The 18542-nt window shown below is 38.1% G+C and overlaps 1 protein-coding gene across 20 annotated transcripts in view; it reads right to left on the bottom strand.

The window, feature by feature from the left end:
* Nucleotides 1-18542, bottom strand: part of TBCK (TBC1 domain containing kinase) — a 107958-nt gene that overhangs the window by 13992 nt on the left and 75424 nt on the right. For all 20 annotated transcript variants that reach the window (XM_035540966.2, XM_050710289.1, XM_050710277.1 and 17 more), the window contains one exon: nucleotides 4463-4638. In XM_035540966.2, the coding sequence (XP_035396859.1) occupies nucleotides 4463-4638 (176 nt within the window). The remainder of the gene's footprint in view (nucleotides 1-4462; nucleotides 4639-18542) is intronic.

Here is an 18542-nt window from a genome sequence, read left to right as displayed (position 1 = left end):
TATATTTTAAAAAACCTCCGTTACTATTTACACAGAGACAAAACAATTTCTGACACTACATAGAAAAATGGAGAGAATCAAGAGTTTGTTTCATAAAAGATACAGCATGGCACTACAGGAACTGATTTGTTAAATGCAACGGTACTAAGGACCCAGTATTTACAGTATGCACATTTCTGGGGGTTTTACTTCAAACCAGCTGCTCTAGTCCTATCACAGGAACCAAATATCAGTGAGCAGCTGGAGCATCCTTTCCAAAGGAGTTTTATGCAAATTTACTTAAAATGAGAACCATTACTAAATGGGGATTATTGGGAAATTTCCTTAAACTTCCTGCCAACTCCTCGCAAGCCCCCTATGATTCTGATCCAAAGAGAATCATTTATATTTACCTGCAATCCCAATACCAGTGAGTATGTACTGGGTCTCACACAGAAAACAGTTAATACATGAATGCCAGCAATGCTGAGATGTAGTTAAATTGTGCTTTACTCTCAGAGGGTGATCGTTCAGTGAGATTTTCTGAACAAGTAATGAATGTGAAAGTCTCCTCAATAAAAATTCAGCTGGATCACTACTACTTAGCTTTTACTGAATTTCCAAAAAGTGTCAAGACCTTAACAAACCTCTGAATTACTTTTATAGACTGTATGCACATTCATGGAATACTTCCCACCCCAACAGTAAATAAGAAAAGCTTTGAAGAGCTGGGAAACTGCAAGCTTCTGTGAAAATATACACAATGTCAAATATCCAGATTAGTCACCCTTTATTACCATACTTACAGAAAGCTACTAGATTTGATTATAAATCCTAGAATTCCTGTTTTTAAAGGAGCAGCCTTAAATGGAGGTAAGATTTAGCTGACTTAGCTTAATACTAATATTCATTTCTTGTGATTTCTGTAAGTCTCAGCTTTATGTTCATCATTACTATCATGTGGGAAAAAACACGGCTCCATTAAAACATCTGAAACAACAAAGACGACCACATACCATCCATTAATATTATCAGTTTATTACTGTTTGGTAAGGGAAAATTATGACATCCCTTCCTTCACCATTTCGGGGGTGCAGATGTACATCCCTCCCCACCCTTAATTTATAACTGCATCATTCTGATAGCTACTAACCAGGGTAAAAGGTCTGAAATGACATTTATTTACACAGAATGTGACTGTGGATATACTTAGCAGCTTATGCTCATGCCACTGAGTGTGCCTAAATGCTCAGAGAAACTTAACTTCTTTTTTTGAAAAAAAAAGAAAAGAAATACATTTACCAACATTATCACCTAACTTGGTAGGTCCAAACTGTAGTTGTCATTCATGTTCTCCTTAATCTTAAGTGACCATCTTAAACATTCTGCTACTAACTAACAAAAAGACCGAGATTTTGTGTTACAGACTTAGAGACCATAAAGTATGTCACTATAACTTTCATAGCAGGAACGAAAAGCTGACAGTATTTCTGTTAACATACTTAATAAAATGAGGCTTACACAGAACTGCTGGCCAGAAACACTGCTTTGAGCATATTACCTTTTCATTAGAAAGTCTTCTGTTACAAAGCTGTCCACGGGGAAAAAGGGTCACTAGCTGTTGGTCTTGTAATATGAGCTTCATTATAAAACAATGCCATAGTTTTCAAGTTCATCCTAATACAAAATATGAATCACGTTTGATACTTATTGAAAGTTCTCTCATGCTTTTTTCAAATCCCACTGAAACCGAAGTGGAAGAGGGAAGTTTAGCATGACAGGCATAGATATTGAAAAAGATAAACAACAAAACATAAGAAGTGATCATATTTTTGAAATGGCTCAAAGTGGTCTGTCATGTTTGAAAACAACTACCACAGCAAAATACACTGTCTGATCCTGTTGCACAGTTTGTTGATAGTTTCTGAAGACAAAAGACTGTTTCTGTACTGCAAGAATAAGACAGTGAACACATTATTCCTATGGTTTCCTATGTATATTCAGAATTGATGCCAGTTTAATAGTATTCTATACACTGTAAGTTTCTTCTACAACTGACATAAAAAATAAATCGTTTGTGGGGTAATTTTATTACCGACCAGGCTGATGTTTCTAAAATGACATTCCCTACCTCCTAACACCTGGAAGATTCAAGTCCACCCAATACTTAAAAGGCAGGTTACAAGCAGAAGGAAGTAGGTCTTTCTGCACTGAATCACATCTTACTCTACCACCACAGACTCCAACCATGCTGAAACAACAGCGGCAGTGATTAAAATGTGCTGTTTGAACTACAGAGATTTTCTCTCTCCAGCATGCCTCCTCATTCACGAAATATAAAGTGAAAGACTGATTAAAGTTTTGTAATACGAAAAATTACCTCACAAAACCACTTCACAGCAGTCAAATGATTTTCAAATAATTGAAATTTTGAATCTACTACACATGAATAGAATAGGATTAGTACAACAGTAGAGTAAAACCTATTATCAAGCTATTAGGAAGGCTACAGAAACACTTAAACAAGCACCTTGTCTTTGATCTTGATTGTAATACAAATAAATCCATTACTGTACACAGATAATAGTCTTTCAGTGCAATGATTATAGTCTAGGCATTTTATATTACTTGCTTTCCACCTGCTTTCTCCTCGATGATTTCTAGTAAGCAGCTTAAATAATTAACACCACAATGATGCATGTTGTAATAAAAACATTATTTAACTCAGTAGTATCAAAGCTTTTTATACAGTAGCAATAACCTTTTAGAGCTTTTAATTCCAGGGCTTTCTCTTTTAAACTTGTTTTCTCTTGATAGAGAAATGATCTCTTGGAACACAGCCTCAAAAAGAACAAAAAAACAGGAGAACCACATTTTCAACAGGCTAATTCCGGAAGAAAAATAGGCCACAGAAGTCTAGAAAATAGAGTCAGATTAATGACATTCTACTTAATTAGAAACCTTAACTAACGAATGAAATAATTACATGCAAACAAAAGAAAAAAAAACCAAAACTTTTTTTTGTATTCCTTTGACCACTTTGTTTTTATCTATGCAGCAGACCACATTACAGGTTCAAGTATGGCTTATAATAAAGTTACAACTCCCTGAAAATAACAGTTTTTATCTAGAATAATCAAGTTATACTATTCTCTTTATTATGTAAATAATATATTTACACCTATTTACACAGTAAAAATTGTATTTAAGTTTTTACTATATATTTTAGCCCAAATATTTGGCATTGATTCACCATTAGAGGGAAATAATATGATCCATCTAAGAACTTCAACAGTAACCATACTTTTCCTTTTAGAAAGTATGGAAGCTTATAACTCTTGGACATTCACTTCATTGTCTAGTATTTATTCTTCTCTCATACACATGCAGTCTGTTATCAGACACAGGAAAGTTTTTTCCCCAGTGGCTGAATCTGTCACTGGAGATCTTTAAGAAGCCAGACATAAGTAATATGAATGGTCCTCCTTTTTTTGGAAGCAGAAGTTGGACTAAGACTCCTGATTCTTTTATTATTTTTCTACTGAGAACTGTTCAATCCTTACAAATTACAGCTTGTTACACAGCAAACTAAGAGTACACCTCCTGGCAAAAGCAACAATCTACATCACCTTTACTACTATGAAAGGAGCAGTACCTAAAAAATATAAACAATAACAAGTATATTCTCAATACTCCCATAGAACATTGAGAGTTACCTTAAATAAAAACATGTAATTGTTCCCACTTTTGGATGGATGTTGATGAACATGTGTGTTCCTGGCAAAACACATCCGGTAAGAAGGAATCCCCCTTCCAAAAAACAAGTGAACCCAGTCCCTTAACTATGCCAATACAGAAAAACAATTAAAAAATCCCTCCACACGCGAAGTACTATGTATTTGAAAAAGAACAGAAGAGTACGGTGTAGACAGGGTAGCAATCCTGATATACATATAGCTTCAAGATATCTTTAAGCTGGTTATAAGCAAACTAGATGACAAGTTAGGACAGTCATTGGGCTACACTACCTGACAGTAGTGAGAAGGCACTCTATAGAGAACTGACTTTCCACGGAGCTCATGTGCTTTGCCAGTCCCTATCAACTCTTCTCCACTTCCCTTCCACTAACTTGGAAAGTCTCCCACACTTCCAAAATATCGGTCATGTTCAGTGAGGAAGGTCTGCTAACAACACCTATCACAAAAAAAACAAGTGGTATCAAAGCACTTGTGCTATTGGTACAAAGTGGCTTCATTACAACCACAGCCTCAAGTGTGAAGGTAAAAATACATCCGTACTCTTCTCTACAAACCAGGACTCCCCATGACAAAAAAAAAAATCAGCCTTCAGTCCTTCCACTGTACCTGGACACATCCCTTCCAATTTTTTTTTACCATTCCAATATTACACTGCCTGCAGACAAAGAGAAGGTAATTGATGCAAGCATGATTTGGCAAGACCAGCACTTGAATTTGAAGGATACTCTTCACTGTTACGAATGTCCACCACCAGCAGCTTTGGTTTGCTAGGCTTTGTTTTCTTTACAGGTGTTTTGGAATGACTAGGTCCCGTCAATTCACACAGGTCAATCAGATCTTCTGCTGAAATACGCGGTGACACCTCTGCTTTCAGGTCATCCAGCTTGATAGAATCCCTAGACTTTAAAAGGAGAAAAATAATATTAAAGGTGATATAATTAAAGACATGGCATTCTTTGAATCCTCTACTTATTTGACAACCTCAGAGTATAACAACCCAGTTAGACAGAAACTCTGAAGTAATCAGAGTTGGACTATCCATACAGAAAAGCTCCAGAGCAGTGCAAAATGCCTATCCAAGAAATACAGCCCTATTTTCTTCTGAAGTAGTTTGAAAATAAAATTCTTCAATGATCAGTGCAAACTGTTTTCTGATTTGTTAATGCAAAATTCACCAAGGCTGAGGGGCTCAGAAAACTCACAGAACATTTCTCAGCATCGGAAGAAGTGAAGCAAACTGGCTATGAAGCACCCTCTGAGAAGACAAGCTGAAATGGCTAAGGCTTAGAGAATGGAGGAAGGGTAGCACCTGGAGACTTGGCACAGAAACTGCAGGAACGTCACTGTAAGCTTCAGAACTATCTAAACATCAGGTGCAACCTTCAGCCCAAAGACCAGACCAAGATCAGGACACCAGAAATGTTAGAAATAGTCCTATATAACCCTTCTTGATCCTTCTGTCTCCATGTCTTGACAGACATGCAAAATGCCCTAAATCTTTCACTGTATATTTTCAAATACCATGGAATTTCCCCTGTTTAAAACATATAGAGTTACTTTTAAATAAAACCAAACTTGAAGAAACAACAAAATATCATAAAGCAAAAAATCTGTTCCTTTTTCTTTAGTAGGGTATCACACCCGGTAATATTCCAACAACTACTTTAATAATACTTAAATTGTTTTTCATAAGAGAACCTTCATTGTGAATTATCTCAGAAATATTCCTAAGCAGTAACATTTCTGCAGTGCTTTCCTCAATTCATGTTCTTAAAAGCTCACACACTTCTAAATAAAGCAAAAAAAATATTATCCCCCTTATTTTTGTAAATAATAAAGAATGTAGATATCCTGTACTTTAATAACTGCCATCACATACAAAACTCTGAACCGCAACAGAAAAAATACATCTTGTGATGACCACATTGTAAAGTGTTTGAAGAAACTTTTTGTCCTTCCTTCAGGTTGTTTTACATGCTGAAACTACGTGCCATTACAACTACACTTGCATCCAAAAGAACTAGAAGATCCTTCATTAACTGTTGGAAGTGCAAGTTTTGAAAACTTTCATACACTATGCAATTAAAAATACATCAGCATGCGCCATGGTGTTAAGGAGTTAATAAATTGCACTTATTTATAGTCTTCTGCAGGAAGATTTTATTTTCTGTTATCACCATTGCCTCAATCTGAAAAATCACAGGTAAATTTTAAAGCAGCTTATTTTCATTATGCTTTAATCCAGCAGATACAGAGTTAACACGTTGGCTATGTATACAAAAAAACATTATGGAACTCAACTTACTCCCAGAGTTAGGTACATCAAAGATAGGCTTATAGAGCTTTGTCATCTTACAACACCACTGGTTTGTCTTGTGCAACTGTTAAAAGCTCCTATTGTGCAGAAGGTCAAACAGAGGCAAAAGTTGTTTATAACCAAGTCTACAGCTGTTCCCAGTGAGTTTTTCTGGCTTGTCAACAGACAGGAACAAACAGAATAGCTAGGATATGTTACAGGGAGCACCTTCTGAAAGACCTTCAGACCGTATCGTCTTATTCTTGAGGAAGACGACAAACGAAATAGCCAATCATTTCATCATAAAGATCTGTTCATACACTCCATGGTTGTTCAGAACATGAGCACAGGCATACAGAGATCGACTATGGAAAGCCAAAAAAAAAATAAAAAAGGACAGCCTCAAATATAATGTTACGGTGAGAAATTACAAATATAATGTTACTTTTGAGAATGAGTACATACAGCACACTCAAAATATATCCTGGTACCACAGTACCAAATTTTCTCCTTTGAAAAAACAATTCCATGTCACCTAGTTTTAGATTGCAGCAGTCACACAGATTCAAGAAACTATGTATACATAAAAAATTTCAAGAGAAAAAGAGTAATGTGCTGAGGGAAACAGGCATTACTAATTAGCAGTAGCTTAACTAACTTATTAGCTCTGGCTTTTTTTTTTCTTCCAGTTCTAAACAATATTAATTTCACATTTAATCTGAGGACTATTCCAACTCTAGAGAAGAAGGCCATGAACATACTAAGGAGAACATAGGCGTACACATTTTTCTGAGGTATGTCCCAGCAAAAGACTTCCTAGACGCTCCTTGTGCAGTTATAGACACCTTTACTGTAACACAGATTATCAAAATGTACTCAAAATTACAGACAGAATCTTTAGGTATGCTTCAGGGAATGTATCAGCCCACCAAACTGGCTTTTCTGTTGTATACAAACATATTTAAAACACAGGAACTTCCAAATTGCTAGTCTCAGCACCTAACGTCCTCCCAAGTTCAGGATAATTGAGGTCACAATGCTTTATAATCAGAAAGATGCTTGAGTTTCTAGATAACGTATTACGTATTTCAACAGAATAGACCAACACCCAAGGGAGACCTGTTTCAACAAAAATACAAGCGTGACAGAGGACACAGCCACCTCCCAGTTGCTGTAGAATCCCACCTGCCAGGGTGCATCTGCACCTGAGCATCTGCATTTCCCCAGGAGGAGTCCATTAAAAAGAGTTGGATCAAAGGGGAGGAGGAAGAGGAACACAGTCAAAGTCTTCTGACAAACTTCAGACTTGTCAAATGAATTCAACAGTCCATGTCTAGAAAAGTCGCATCAGACAAGTTTTCAACATCCAAGAAAGTTAGCAATGTAGAAAAGTAGTGATTAGATAAATACACTTCATTTGTCTGATGACTAAAGCTAGCCGGCATCACTACACCCTCCTCAAGCAACAGTTCCTGCTTCAAGAGGACATTTGTGGAGCAATACCAAGGAAGGAAAGTAAGGAAGTCCACTGCAAAAAGAATTCAAGCCTTGAAGGGGGAACTGATGGTTGCTGGTAACAACAAACACTCAGGTAACCAAGTCAGGAGTTATGTAAGCAGATTATGCCAGTGAAGTTGGCTGTTATGACCTGAATTGGGTCTTCTGGAGAAACATTTACACTGTCATGGACTCTAACTACACGACCACTTCCTACTTTAATTTATTCAATTCTCATTCCACATATGGGATGAATACCTCAGGAAATAATAAGTTTATGAAGAAAGCATGAAGTCTATGAAGTCTACAACAGAAAGCAAAATTGTCAAAAAAAACTCCCTTATGATAACACAAAAACATTTTCCCCCTGTTTACAAAGTGTGAAGTCACAAGAAGGGTTCTACAGGCAGACACTATCTGTACTGTGAAAAAGTTTTTAATAACTAGGACAAGCTTTTTTTTTTTTCTCCCATTAACTGGGTCATAAATAAGGAGAAACATTCAACTGTGAACCTTACAACTGTCTTTGTCATAATTTTAGTTGCCTTTTTTTTTCCTCCTCATCTAGGGTGTCCCGTTCTGCCTATACGGTCTATTTTGTGTTACAATATCTCTGTATAAGTTTTGAGCAAAGCTGTAGCCTAAAGCTCCTTGACAGACTTCTGGGAAAGAGAACTGCTGAATCAATTCTCTCCAGTAACAGCTGTTTTATCAGACTAATTTATTTCCTTGAAATTGCAAAGTGAAATACATGCATGCACTTATAAGATCATACTTCCTAATTATATTTAAAAATATGACTTCATCTGAGGTATCTTGTAACAACTCTATTTCATATCAGACATTTTTCCTACCTTCCTGTCAGTCAGCTCAAGCTAAACAAGGCTAACACCAAGGTGTCACGTGACACCACAACGTCCCTGGGCAACTCTTTCCAATGCCTGACTACTCTTTCTGAGAGGATATGTCTCCTAATTTCTAACCTAAACCTCCCCTGGCCATTCCTTCTCATCCTATCACTAGTTATCTGTGAGAAGAGGCCGACCCCCAGCTCCCCACACCTTCCTTTCAGGCAGTTGTAGAGAGCAATGAGGTCTCCCCTGAGCCTCCTCTTCTCCAGACTAAACAACCCCAGTTCCCTCAGCCGCTCCTCACAGGACTTGTGTTCCAGGCCCCTCACCAGTTTTGTAGCCTTCTCTGGACACGCTCCAGGGCCTCAATGTCCTTCTTGTACTGAAGGGCCCAAAGCTGAACGCAGCACTCAAGGTGTGGCCTCACCAGAGAAGAGTACAAGGGGACGATCACCTCCCTGCTCCTGCTGGCTACATTATTCCTGATACAAGCCAGGATGCCGTTGGCCTTCTTGGCCACTTGGGCATGCTGCCAGCTCACGTTCAGGCAAGCATTGATCAGCACCCCCAGAGCCTTTTCCTCTGCACAACTTTTGAGCCACTCTCTCCTGAGCCCATAGTGCTGCATGGCCTCCTCACACCTCCTCGTCATACCACCATCCTGCTATGTACACCTGCAGTTTGGCACTGGACTTGAGGCTGTCTCAGCCCCTAACCACCCAAACTTTGTGGGTTCTTCTGAACTTTTCACACCTTCCCTGCTCTTCTCCACATCGGTGTTCAAGCTGTGGCCTACCTTACCTCAGGGATTACCCTCTTTGCTTTAGCCCAGCCAAACATTTAAGAGGAGGTGCAAGAGAAGGTGGCTGACACACAGAGACTTACTTCAGCATATCTTACCTTTGGGGGTGAATCTTACTTTAGACTAGTCAGGTATACGAAGCTGTTCCTCAGAGGAGACCAGCATGATACAGGGAAAAGAGCACTTCAACCAAAGTTTGAGGTCTCGTTATCTCCCAGAAGTTTCCCTGACAACACCCCTAAGTACTTGCAAAGTAAAGAATTTACTCTACTCACCTCATTAGTTTTTAAATAGGCCTGGGAATTGCTAAGCCATGTGCACTTACTGCTCTTAAGAAGAAGAAATAGGCATTATGAATTAATTTTTTTTTTTAATATTATAACTAAAGCTGCTTACACATTCTCAAATCAGAAGTCAAGCTTCAAAAAGATTAAAGCACTCCAGGACATGTGGCTGGTGCAATCATAGCTCCTATCTATTTTTTCATTAGCCTGTAATCTCTTACAGACATTTCACCCTTGCTATTAAATGAAGATACACACTTTGGAGAAAATAAGCAAGTATCTTTACTTCTGCTGAACTTGAACTTAACAGTCCCATCTGATAAACACAGGAGCTATAAAGCAACTTTTTATCCATGGAAAGGATAGCTTTATCTAAATAGAAGCAGGGCTCCTGTGCTTTTGTCTTTGAAGTTGGCATAGCTTGCTGCAACAAATCTAATACAGAAGGAACTTCAGCCTGAAAGTCAGTATGATTAAAATCTGGTGTTCAAGCAAAATATTCTTTTCATAGTTCCCAAGTTCTTCATAAGGAAACATTCTTCATGGACAATGTCATTGAATGTTTCTGGAACGTAACATTTTGCTTCTGAAATCAGTGTATGCATGTACAACTGGGAATAAGTAGTAAATAACGTTTTCAAACCAGCTTAGAAGAAAAGTTTTAAAAGGTATCTGAAGAATTGATGGAACAAAACCAGACGAATGCAGATTCACACAGCAACTACAAACAGATGCAACTCTGAATCAAACATCACATCAGTCTGCAGCAAAGGTGTTGCTTTTGTGCTTGGTTTTAAGTATCAGTAATGGAAGAAGGCTTAGGTAATGTTAAAGTGATTTCCATGTAAACATAATATTCAAGGTCATGGTCCTAAAGAAGCTTGGGGGCAAATATATTCGTATAGAGTAACACTATTTTATATAAATCAGAACATAGCAGTCAGATGAAAACAGGTAGAAAGAAGATGGAGAATAAGCAAGAATTGGACACTTCAGGATATATCCATAGCCACCTTGCCAGGCAGGCAGGCAAAGTTGTCACTCCAATTTAAAATCAAAAACAGTTTTCATGACAGGAAAAGACAGTTTTCAGGAAGCATCTGAAAACAAGATCAGGGAAGAACACTATGGATTTTAGTCACATAATTTAAAAGGTTTTATGAAACCAATCATGGCTAGTGAGTTTCTACTTAGCATTTTCCATGCAAATGTTTTTCTTTACATCCTTTGTAATTGAGTAGATGAAGGCAGTACTTAATCCCCTAGGATTTCTGTCCTTTGCACGTTTATTTTTGGTGGATATTTTTGTTTGTTTGTTTTCAAACAAACAGACTGAGTCCCATTGTTCCCTTGAATTCTGATGGCCCGATAGCAAAAACTATTTTACTCCTGCACCCAGTGAGAAAGAATAATGCATAGAGCCACTGTTACTGGCAGAAAGAGGCCTATACAGTCATGGAAATATTATAACAACAACAATAATAATAAAAACCAAAAAGGTTTGATTTTCCACTCCCTCAGCCCCACAACCAACGCCATTTTTATGATCATTATTAGCAAGGAGTAACACAGATTTTGATTTTCAGTCAGGACTACTTATAAAAGGAGGAGCAGCCAAACTTCCAGATATTAGGAACTGTTCTCTAAAATTTTGGAGACACTGTAGTGTTACTGTTTTCTACACAACCTCACTTGCAAATTCCTTGTTATGCCTTGAATTCAGTCTTCCCTTGCCATCATACTCAGCTCTTCAGATTTCCAAGTCAAGATACCAACATCCTACCCTTGTCTATGCTCCCCATCTCCCTCTACTTCCCAATCACTAAGTCTGCCCCCATTCCTGGGTCTGGAAGCAGCACTTGTCCTCCCCTTCCTGCAGGGCTCCCCTGTCCAGACCACACACCTCTGGCCCACCACACTCCCGGCACCCATGCCAGTACCACAAAGAGCTGCAGCCAAAAATTACCAAGGTGCGTGCTTCCAGCGGTGCTGTTCTGTGGACAGTTCAATCTGCAGCATTCTGCACTGCAAAGGGCATTTTTAGGAAGCCACAACCCACCTTGCAGCCCAGCCACACATCACACCTCACATCTCCTCTCCCCCTTTGCTTGAGGTGATGCTGCAGAAAGGAGAGGAGAAGAGAGGCCAAAGAAGATGAAGGAGGGCGCAAACTGCTGTGGTTGACCAATTTTTACTTGTAAGCTTACTCCAGATGTCTCTATACACAGTCGCAGGCAGTCTACAAAAATATCATGCAAGTGGGTTCTGCTTGCCTAAGTAGCCTAATTGCCTGATTATTATGGAAACCTCTCCCTGTCTCCCTGGAATAACGCAATTGAGTGACTCAGCTGAGTCAGCAGAGCAAAAAGACAAGTTATTCCCTGCATGCAGCTAGGCAGACGTGCAGCAAGGTCTCATTTATGATAGCCTCTGATATGATAAAACAGGTAAACTCTTCTCACCACTGCAGGAAACCCCTTTAAATTACAGAGCTGAGCTGTAATCCAGTTGTGCCTGAGAACACCCACAAGAATCTTCAATACGAAATAAAACTAGAAGCAGCAAGAACAATCTTGCCTGCCTTCCCCGCTTTCCATCAGTGCATCCAGTTTGCTCGATAACTACTGCCTCCTTGACAAGAAATTGTAATACTCTGAGGAAAAAATAAATAAAATTGCAGAATCTAAAGAATACCAACTGCCAGATACAACCTTGCCCTCTTTTAAAACAAAAGCAGCGGGAATTTAATGTAACACCTTAATGCAAACTGTAACTGGAAGAGAAATTCCTTCTTCTTTACAACATGACTACATATGTCACTCGGGGTCAGGGACTTTCAATTTAGAAAATGCATCTTTTTTGGGATTTAGCTGTAGTTGCTTTTTATCCAAGACTTTCTGAATGAGTATTAACAAAGGCAGCACAGCTCTGGGACATTTAGAGAAGAAAAAAAAAATAGGGTAGGAGAGACCTGGGGAGTAGAGGAAAAAAAAATAATAAAATCAAATCTTAGGCCTTTGATAGCTGTAAATGCATATATCTCCCACATAATGCACTTGGTCCCCATATCCAGAAGATTCCTTTTTACTACACTTTCTCAATAGCACTGTTACACAGCAGCTTGGTCTAAGACATCACTTTTCACAGCACTGATATACGGCATACGCAGAATTTAGTGCAAGATGGAATTAGTGCTGCTGTGACCAGCAGGAGGTAGCTATGCCTGTGCATTTCAGTGTGTTTGTGTGGGAAAAAAAAATAAAAAAAAATCCTTCACTTTACTTCTCCTCCAAAACCTGGCTTCAAAAGCTTCTCCCAAACTCCATTGCCTTCTAATGCTGCAAGCACACAAACGCAACGAAGTTGTATCAAGTGGACTATTTCTCTTCGCATTATCAGCTTATCAGAAGCCAAATAAAGCACCAAGCTTTTAAGAACAATGTTGGTCCTAAAGCATGTTTTTAGCACACTCAGTGGCTTTACTCTAAAAGCTACTTTTCTCCTAAAATTAATTCACTTGCATGCTGCACTGCAAAAAGCACAGGCTGCTATTTATAAAATATGGATTATTTAACAAAGTATGAAGTAAAACTGCTACCCAGGAAACTGCACCAAGTATTTATACTGGTTGCCAAATGGACTTACTTCCACTAGAATCCTTCCTCTCCAAGGTAACCAGGGTGAATGCTAAACTTTGTAAAAAGAAAAAGAAGTTACAACTATGTCTTCAGACAGGCAGCTTGCAATTCAGGACAATTACAGCCTGAAATCATTTTCTCCTTCGGAACTTGCAAGCTGACTCCTTACGCATTTCTCAGGGGAAAATTCTAAAGTATCCTTCAGAAAATGTCAGCTTACCTCATATTGTTAGAAACCTGACAAATAATTAGCAGTGAAGTTATTAAAACAGCGATTTGTGTAACTGCTTCCTAATATTCTTCAAGCAAGGGATGTGTATTTAAATAAAAAAAAAAGAGGAAGTGTTTAAAACAGTTTACTATTACTACTCTTCAGTGAGACAAAACAAAGAATTCCTCCTTGCTGAAAACTAGTCATAATCCAAGGTTTTGCTCCAGCTGTACTTGTAGAAAGAAACGTTTGCACAAGGCCAAATTTTCAAGAACGGAGCCATGCCAGTCGACACAGCACAGAGATCACCCACCAATAATCAGTGAAGAAAATTGGCTGGCGGACAAAGCACAGGTAAAAATCACAGTGCCACTTTGGGAAGTGCCAGCTACAGCTGAGTGTTGAGCATAGATGGGCAGAGGTAACATTGGCCAGAGAGACTCTGGAAATTCTGGTCTTCCTCCATTCCTCTTTTTTTGATATTCCAATAATTTATTTTGGCAAGGACTGACCACAGACTACATTGCCAGTGCTACCACATGTGTCTCAGGCAATGTCTTTTCACAGGATACGCTCCACAGGGGCTGCAATTGAGCACAGAAGAGGACACGGAGTTGGCTCAAATCCAAACTCTTTACCATCAGTAGCAAACCTGACTCTTTTGCACTGTTCTGTTCACTGCTTTATTATGGGTCCAATCCTTTAACAACTCTCTCAATTCAGTAACTTCCACACTCTAAAGGATGCTGACAATAGTTGCCGTACTCTTAATTCTGCCATACAGCGGCATCTGCTTACAAATTTAAGTAGTAACATGACAACGCTAAAGAAAACCACAAAACACACCTAATATTTCATTAACAGTTATCATATCCAAAATCTGATTTTAAAACAATGATTTGAAAAACATGACACAATAATGATGTTAAGTATAAAGAACTTGCCCACAAGATGCAAAGGGAGAGATCTGGCTGTTTACCATTATTTGTTTTTTACAGGTATAATTGCTAAAGAAAAAAGTTTGTTAATCAATCACGGAATCCCAATTATGAGAGGTTAAAAAGGTCAAATGCACCCAGCTTTCAACTTCAAAGTGTGTGTAATGGTGAAGGATTGTGAGGAAGAAGGGGATGGGCAACCAGTGAACCCAGAACCTGATGCTAAGGCTGCAGAGCGTGCTCTGCCTGCCCTTACTGCCCCATTTATATTCACAGCAGACAAACACAACCCAATGAGACTCAAAACCCAAAGTCTGTACAAAATATGTTTGCAATAATTGAATGTGACCTAAATAAGCATCTAAGAAACTATTAAAGTCATCTAAATAATATTTAGATTATCATAAACACACTGATTCTGCCTCAGCTACAAACACAGCACATTTGCTACAATCAGCTTATATTCAATTAAAATGATTGCTATTTATAACTTGAATAAACAACTAAAACATTCATTAGAGACTCTAAAATTAACATTTACCATCACTTATTTCTTAAGTCAATATATTTCTTATTTATTTACTTTGCTAATTGATGTAATGCCTTATCTGCTATTGGAAAAAGTCCTAAAGCACAATAAAATACATTCATGTTTCTAAAACCAAACAGAGAAAAAAAAAAGTGCTACAAGGCTTCCTTCAGTTAAGCTAATCTGCAAAACCAAAGCACTGGAAGCAGAAGACTCCTTACACTGACGCTCCCTATTTTGGTTGCAGCCTGTCTGGCTTATGCATTCCAAAATTTTTTTGAAAAGCTAAATACACGGAGAAGGTTTTGATGCTTTTAACACCACCAAAAAAATAGTTGCCAGAATGTGATGAGTTAATTACGGCTCTCCTAATTAAATAATTCTTGAAGTAGAGTGACATAAAAAGTGTATTTTAACAAAAGCATGTTGAAAATGAAAAATAAACCCAGTTTCTCACTCAAGCTAGTAGATACAGTCAGAGGTAGATACAGTCAGAAAAACAGAAGCATCAAAGGCATAATCAAATTTATAATTTATACGCGTATATACAATTTATATCATTAGAAGCTAACTCATATCTTGATTGGTTAACATTTTGTACAACCTGAAATAAATTTGAAGAACAACATGCTGTTGTCTTGATCTACAAAAGAAGGAAAAAAAGTTTCTTATAGAAACAGAACACAAAATAAACCTGGAAATGGCAGAAGACTCTTCAGGCAGCATATATATAATGGCTGTTATGAACAGCACAGACCTGGCACTTGAACATTTCCTAGCCTGCACAAAGAAGCTAAGAGATGGTGTGCACTACTCACTGTGCTCCTCTTAGGGGAATAGAGGGACTGTACACACCAGTTCTTCAAGGACTTAACATAAACCTAGCCAATCCATTTTATATGGACAGTTATATCTTAGGTGCATACTGGAGGAAATTATAAGCAACTGAGCTTTGGCAAATTTAGTCAATAGCAAATAGGCTTGAATACCCATCTGTAAGAAGTCTGTCATGCAAGCTGTCCTTGATTACATGCATAGAGAAATTACCCTCAGGAAACTCTTCTCAAACTGCTTTTGATAAGAAAGCAGCTTTTCTGTTTGTAGTGTTTCATCAAGATATTAAGTCACCTTTCCATGAAGGTTTTTCTCCTTCTGCTTCATCAAAAAAGGAAAATCTGAACTGAGGGCATTTAAATCAGCCCAAGAATCAATAACCCTGTGGTAGCTTTTCTCCATCTGAATGCTTCAATTCCCCAACATTTTACCAGGATCTCCCACCCTTGAAAAGAGGATGGGTGGTAGAAGAAAAAGACTAAGGCCTAGTTGTACCAGCCTGGGGATGTCTGGAGTCCATCTGTCACACTGAGCAGGTATATGCAGAGGTAAAGGAACTGCACCACGCGCTCCCTCTTTATGCACACAGATAGCTGGAGAGGGTGTGCACATCTACCATATCTGTAAGAAGGGAGATGGAGGAATCACAGAAAATTGTTACATGATAAATAGTATTAGTGTCTGACTCCTGGACTTTCAAGAACACTACTCTGTGTGCTTCTAGGGCATGAAGGTAAATTTCATGCACCAGGATAAATAAGAAAAAAATTCAGTGTACTGGTCAAGAAAAAGTCAGAAACAAATTTGAGTAACCTACTATTAAAATTCAGCGGTGAATGCAAAGGGTTTTTTAATTCTTATTTTGGACTTTCTATCTGTCTTAAAATACACATGCTAATTCACTTAAGATGTACATTCGTTCTCTCTGAAACTATTTCCTCCTTGAGATTTTATCTCAGCAGAAATATGCTTACTGGCTGAAAGAGTAAAAGATTAAGCAACACACAAGGCTGGGAGGGAGGAGAGCACCCGAGCCTATTTATGAAGTTGCAAATAGATGTCACTAAAATGAAAACTAATCAATGCTAATAATAAAAAGTCAAAACAGTTTGTTCTACTGGCTGCTGATTTAGGATGAAAAGTGCTCACCCAGGGGCAAATACTTCTCCTGTTATTATTAACCAAAGCACTGTAACATGCAGATATACACAAATATTTGAGTAGCCAATAAAAAGCACTTAAGGAACAAACTGAAACAGCTTAGAAAGAAAATACAAATATGGGAGTAGGAGACAGATGGTGTTTAGAATTAAATACACTAAACACTTGATGTTTTAAGAAGTCATAAATTACCTTGAGAAGCAAACCCACAACTCTGTTTTCAAAGGAATTGTTTCCTACTCTTCCCAGCCTTAAATACAGATGTGATCCACAAAGATAAAACTGGAGATACAAGTGTAGCATGTAGTGCTTATTCCACGTGAACCAGGTAAATAGGTAGGGAAACAAAAAAGTATGTTTTCAAGAGCTAAACTGACCAGCAAGGACACAATGGAGTTTTAGAAAAACTGCAGTATGTACTGAAGACTGAACTCAGTTCCCACTGCTTTCAAGTGGAAAAAAGTTTTCCAATGGCAGCAAACACTAGCAGAGAACACGACTGAAGAAACAGACAATTCTGGGATTAAGGTTAAAAAACAAAGACAAAAAAAAACCACCTTTGTGCATAAACAGTATTTTAACAACAATTTCAAATTTTTCTTCGCAATGTTGCTCAAATCCATGAGAAGTGGGAGATGTCCCTGCCCATGGCAGGGGGTTGGAACTGGATCATCTTTAAGGTCCCTTCCAACCCAAATCATTCCGTGATTCTATGATGAAGTGTCATCTTGCTAAGACAAATATCTAAAAGTGCAGAAGTGGTTACAAGTGACAGGTGCCTCATTAGTGGCTCACCCTACATGGGATTTTAGAAGCTTGGACTGTGGCCCCCAACAATACCCTAACATATATGTTTCAAAATCTGACACACAAGTCCAGCACATGAGAGGAAACACATTTGTACACTAGAACTTCACATATGAATCTGCTTCCTTGCCAGTCTCCATGAGATGACTTTTCTCTTTCCTACAGAAAAAAACAACTGAGTATATTCACAATTTTCTGTATAAATCACAGGGTCCTCCTCCATAAAAAGAGCTAAAAAACCCACACAACTACAGTAGATCCAACACCCCTGAGCTTCAAAAGAAGTTAAACCATCAGTTACGTGGCAGTGAATCAGAAGTGTTTTACTGTTAAGCAGAAAGAAACAGAAAATAAAGAGAAGGCAATAGAAGTTGTGGTATTTATTTTTTTTTCCTCCATGAAATAGAAAAAACATTAGCTTAATTTCTCGGAAACCATGGGATGGATGAGCCTAGTTACTGGCATTATAAACAAACATATTTTTGGTATGAAAATAAAATTACTACCGAAAAAAAAGACCCAACACATTTCTCAGGAAATGGAAGAAACTTTGCTTGACCCAAAACAATAGATTTTTTTTCTCTGCTACAATTACAAATCTTTGTTCTATTTACTAATTCAGCACATCGTTGTTGCTCTCTCCCTTATCCCTCCTTGCTGCTTCCAAGCCTCTTTACTCTTGCCTGGACACAGAAAAGCATGAGCACATCCTCAGGACTGAGGAAACTTGGCTGTTTACTCTTGTCATACCATTAAGAAAAGCTAGCACATACATGAAAACATTTTCACTGTCAAGCATTGGAGTAGGCTGCAAAAAGAGACTGCATAATCACTTTCCTTGGAAGTTTTCATGATCTGACAGGACAAAGCCCCTGGCAAGCTCATCTGAATTCAGGGTTTTGTCTGTTTTCTGAAAGAATTTGTACCAGATGACCTCCTATCAGAATTATTCTATGA

This window comes from Cygnus atratus, chromosome 4 (genome assembly GCF_013377495.2).
Source record: "Cygnus atratus isolate AKBS03 ecotype Queensland, Australia chromosome 4, CAtr_DNAZoo_HiC_assembly, whole genome shotgun sequence".
Lineage (NCBI taxonomy): Eukaryota > Metazoa > Chordata > Aves > Anseriformes > Anatidae > Cygnus > Cygnus atratus.
The sequence above is the reverse complement of the archived record's forward strand: the minus strand, read 5'-3'. Positions and strand labels throughout refer to the sequence as shown.